General features: G+C 20.9%; 1 protein-coding gene across 1 annotated transcript; it reads left to right on the forward strand.

The window, feature by feature from the left end:
- Nucleotides 1-2,981: 2,981 nt before the first annotated feature.
- MKS88_000577 (PIR protein) lies at nucleotides 2,982-4,713 on the forward strand (the record flags this gene model as incomplete). Its single annotated transcript, XM_067216930.1, has 3 exons — nucleotides 2,982-3,008; nucleotides 3,142-4,425; nucleotides 4,549-4,713. The coding sequence occupies 3 exons, from the start codon at nucleotides 2,982-2,984 to the stop codon at nucleotides 4,711-4,713; spliced, it is 1,476 nt and encodes a 491-aa protein (XP_067075812.1).
- Nucleotides 4,714-5,035: the final 322 nt, after the last annotated feature.

A 5,035-nucleotide genomic window follows, 5' to 3' on the forward strand; every position in this document is an offset into this window, starting at 1 on the left:
TCATTAATAATATTTATGTTAATTAAAAAGTAATTTACATTTTATTATAAAAATATGGTATTCTCTGTTACCTCAATTTTAGAGTACATAAGAATTTAAAGTGCCATTTTATTCTATATTACAATACTCACAATTTAAGAAAATATTTCGAAATATCGTCAATATTAATATACATGTAATATTACTTCAAATTAATGTATACATTAAATTATTTGGAATAAAAGAATTTTTTAGAAAATGTTAAAAATAGCTTTAAAAAAGTAAACAAATAGTCATGAAAGATTCATTATTATATTTTTAGCATGATAGAAATAAGTCTGTAAATTTAGTTAAAACTATAATAATATAATATATGTAGAACTTATAATACGTTGTAATGATGAGTTTATGACTGTTATTTTATTCATTATAGATGTAATTATATTTATGAAGAATTATTTTATCATGTTTCTTAATTTTATATTTACCCATATTTTGTTTACTTTTGTTACATGTCATATTAGTAATATAGATTTAAATTAATTTATTTCAAAATGAAAAAAATAAATTGGTAAGCTGTATTTTGATTTTTTTTCAACGTTTTCCTCATTGAAAATGCCATATCACTTCTTACAAATAATATTATTTATATGATATAATTATTTAATGTCATTCTGATTGTTTCAAAATTATTTACAAATAATTAAATATATTTTTATAAAATATTCGAATATAAATTTATTATAACTATTATTATCTTTATCTTCTCATTCAACAGAATATTATAAAAAAAATCTATCGAGAACATTTTAATATAAGTATTTATTAGTTAATTTTATGATAACGTGTAGTATATAAAGGTTGAATATATTATTATAATTGAAAAATCACACATTTTAAAAAAATTGAATATTATATAATAGTTAAATATTGGTTATTACTCAAAAATTAGCTAATGATATGGTTGAAATGTAATAAAAAAATGGATATGTAAAATTTATATAAAAATGTAGCAAAAAAACACTCAATAAATTAATTAAGAAAGCAATTTAAAAACTTGCATAATAATAAGAACAGCTAAAATGTAATATTCATGTGGTGTGATTTGTGTTATTATCAATTAAATGTTTTATACATATCCTATTAATGTATTCTGATAAATAATTATAATAAACAAAAAAACGATGGTTTAAATGAAATATCTTTTATAAAAAATTACTTAAATGATAAAATGAAACGACATTCATAAATAATTATGTTTGTTATAGGTATTTTTACAATTTGTTATATATCATAATTTAATTTTTTTTTTTTACAATATTTTTTAAGAAATCATTAAAAAATTCACAAAATTCTAACAATCATATAAAGAAAAAATTAACAGCAAAATATTACATTTTTAAAGTAAAATAGTACAAAAAATAAATATAAAAAAAAATAAGAAAAATTAAATACAAATGAATTATATAATATTAAAAAATATAAAAACATATAAAATATATTATACTTATATAAATATCTGTATTCTTAATTTATTTTTTAACATTTATCAAATATAGTGGTTTAATTTATTTTTAAAGAAGGAATACAACTATTTATCATATACAAAATTAATAAAAAAAGGAAATCCATTCAATTTACGTATATAATAAGGTTAGTAGTACCTTATGTTTTTATTTTATTCCAGAAGGTTTTAAGATATTATTTCTTGTGGAGAATAAATTATTTTAAATGTACACAAAATTAACATTTTTTATATCAAAATATTACATGCAGAAAAATATATTGTTTATTTGTGATTCTATAATTTTTTTGAATTAATGTATTACTATGGAACAGAAGAGCTATAAACAAAATATGAAAGAAATGTTATAAATTTCATAATACTGTAATATTTCTTTTCATAATTATTTTATATCTTGAAAATAAAAAAAAAATTATTGCATATACATTATAAAACTTTAATTTATATTCTTTTATTTCTGTGTTATTATGGAATTATATATTTAATTTATAATAAATATAAAAGTATCGAATCACTTTTTATGTAAGATCTTTAATTTTACCCTTTTTTAAGAATATGACTTACCGAAAAATATAATGTACAAATTTTCTATTTATACCATTTATTTTAATAATTTTAATACATATGAACATATATGTTAAATAAGAATAAGCTTAGTGGAAAAATAAAAAAAATAATAATAAATATTAAAATAAATATTCATTAAAAAGTAAAGAAACTTATTGGTCTCTTTTGGGATAATATAGGCATACGTGATTTATTAAATATCGAAATTATAATTATTATATATATTCTCATAATAATTAATTTTATTGTTATTTAAAACGATTTATTTCTTGAAGTATTACAATTATTCTTAATTTACAGTTTTGTCACATATATACTAATAAAATATTTTTTAATATTTACTGTGTAATATTAAATTAAAAAAAAAAAAACGTTCTAGAATGGCTTATATGGAATAATTATATTAATATATTTCTGAATATCAAATGCAAAAATATATTATCATTAAATGAAATGTTATTATATCAAAATTGATATATAAAAAATTTGTGAAAAAAAGAAAATAGATGAAAACTTTTATTATGACATGTTAAAAAAGGAAACAACAAAAAAAAAATTGTTATGAGTTATATATTAATAGAATAGTGTATAAACGCTACAATTAAAAAATATATAAAACAAAAGTTTATCAATAAACGTTATACTTGTATAAATCTTTACTTATTTTTCTTTACATTTCTTATAAAATTAAAAATGATTAATAACTCTGATGTTAGCAACTTTAATGTATTCTAATTCTGAGTGATGATTAACGTATATTTCGTTCTAGCCTATATTTATTTTCTTTTGTAAATACATTTAGAGTAATACATTATATATCACTACGAATAATGATTTTAGTTTTATCTTGTTTTACCTGAACATTCGGAATAATAACTTTTTTTTTTTAATTTAACCGTAAAAATATAAAATGGATTCTATGGAGGAAGATGATTTGGTACTCTTTCATTTGAAAAATAAAAAAAACATAAATAAGTTATAATGTAAATTTCTTATTGTACATTATAACAATAAGTTATACTTCTTCAAAATATAAGTCATTTTTTGATTCATTTTATCTTCATATTCAGAATAGAATTTTACAAGGGTCACAATCAAGTAATATATATAATAAATTGAACAGAAGCGTCAGTGGAGAACAATACAATGTATACTGTAAATCATTAAATGGAACAAAAGAGAATATTCCTAATGCAAATTATAATCTTTGTAAATTGATTGCAAGAAATGCAGAAGATTTGTCAAAAATGTATAAAACACCAAGTTATACTAATCAATGTTTTCATAACAGATACTGGGTATATTATGAATTATGGAAAGTGTTAAAAAACATTTCAAAAGAAGAAGAATTAAAATCACTTACTGATAATTTCCTGGAAGCTCGTAATAGTATAAATAGGGCTTATAATGCATATAATTGTCTATATGCCTTTGAAAATGATATTTTAAAAGGATTAAAAGATATGATAGAAGAGAAATATTTGCATGATTATTTCACAAACTTTGATAGTATTAAAACATATGACACTTGTGAACGTGTTCAATTAAGTAAATATACACAATATCTTAATTATATTATTAAATTATACAATAAGCGTACAGCTCAGGATTCTTGTTGCCATGGTTCATTCTTGATAGGTTGCTTTGATTATTTTAAATGCAATGATGAATTTGATCCTCGTAAACTGTTGTCATCATTAAATAAAAATGGAATAAATAAATGTAATAATTTAGAAAAAGCCGAGGCATCTGCAAATTTGGATAGTTTATCAAGTTTTCAAAATTCTAGATCACACATTTTTAATTCATTTTATACTGTTACATGCAAAGGCAATGATAATCTTATTTGTAAAATGTCTCCATCTTATGAATCTCCTAAAAATTTTAATTCTAATACAAATCATAGGTTACAAAGTGATTTTGATAGTTTAGTGTCACGGTCTAGAGCAGTTCAATCTGTTGAAATCTCAGGAGAAAAGCAATATAGAAGCAGCGATGCATCGGGCTTATCTGCAAATTCTGAACAAAAGGGCACATTACGGGAAGCTCCAAATTCATTATCCTTATCAGAAAATGGGAAGAGTAAAGTACAAAAGATCTGTCCTAGTTACCAATTTGGAGAAGGTTCACCTGGATCATGTGAAGAACCAAATGTACGAGAAAGAGGAACTCTCGGAGGAAGATGGGAAGAATATTCTCCCAATAAAAAGGTTAGATTCACACGAAGCATCAATGGTTTTTATTATCATACATTAGTAAATAAAACTGATACAATTACCAACAATTTTTTCAGAGTTGGTGTTGCACTTGCTTTGGCCATTGGAATAATTTTCACTATTTTCCTTTATTATAAAGTAAATTATAGTTTCTCGAGAAAATGAAATATATATTAATTTACCATTGTATGTTTCCATTGAATTATATAATTATAAAACAAATGTATTAATTATGCTTTATATTATTAATTTTCATATTAGTTCACTCCCTTTGGACGACGTTTAAGAAAAAAGACATCCAGGAATAAACGAATTGACGATGATGTTGATATATCATACTTGCGGCAGTTTAAAATACGTGCACCAAAAACGGTAAATAGAAATAGGGGTAGTACAAGATTACATTTTGCTTATTATTCTAGGTGAAACCATATTTGGTGACTTAACGAAAAAGTCAAAATTATTTATAAAATGAATACTGAAAAGCGCTCGTGGAGGAGGTATGCATGTATTCATATTTAGTAAGAGAAAAAATTAAAAAAAATGATTGATATATAGTTAATACATAAATAAATACATATATAATACGATGTGTATTTAAAAGGTTATTCATGTATTGTACTTATATTTAAACTATAGGATAGAATGATTAAAATGAAAAATAATTAAATGCAAAAAATTTGCATATATTTATATATAATATAAAACATCTAAAATTTCATAAAAACTCATGTAATGATAAGAAGCA

The sequence above is a fragment of the Plasmodium brasilianum genome, chromosome 1 (assembly GCF_023973825.1).
Source record: "Plasmodium brasilianum strain Bolivian I chromosome 1, whole genome shotgun sequence".
In the NCBI taxonomy this organism is placed as follows: Eukaryota; Apicomplexa; class Aconoidasida; order Haemosporida; family Plasmodiidae; genus Plasmodium; species Plasmodium brasilianum.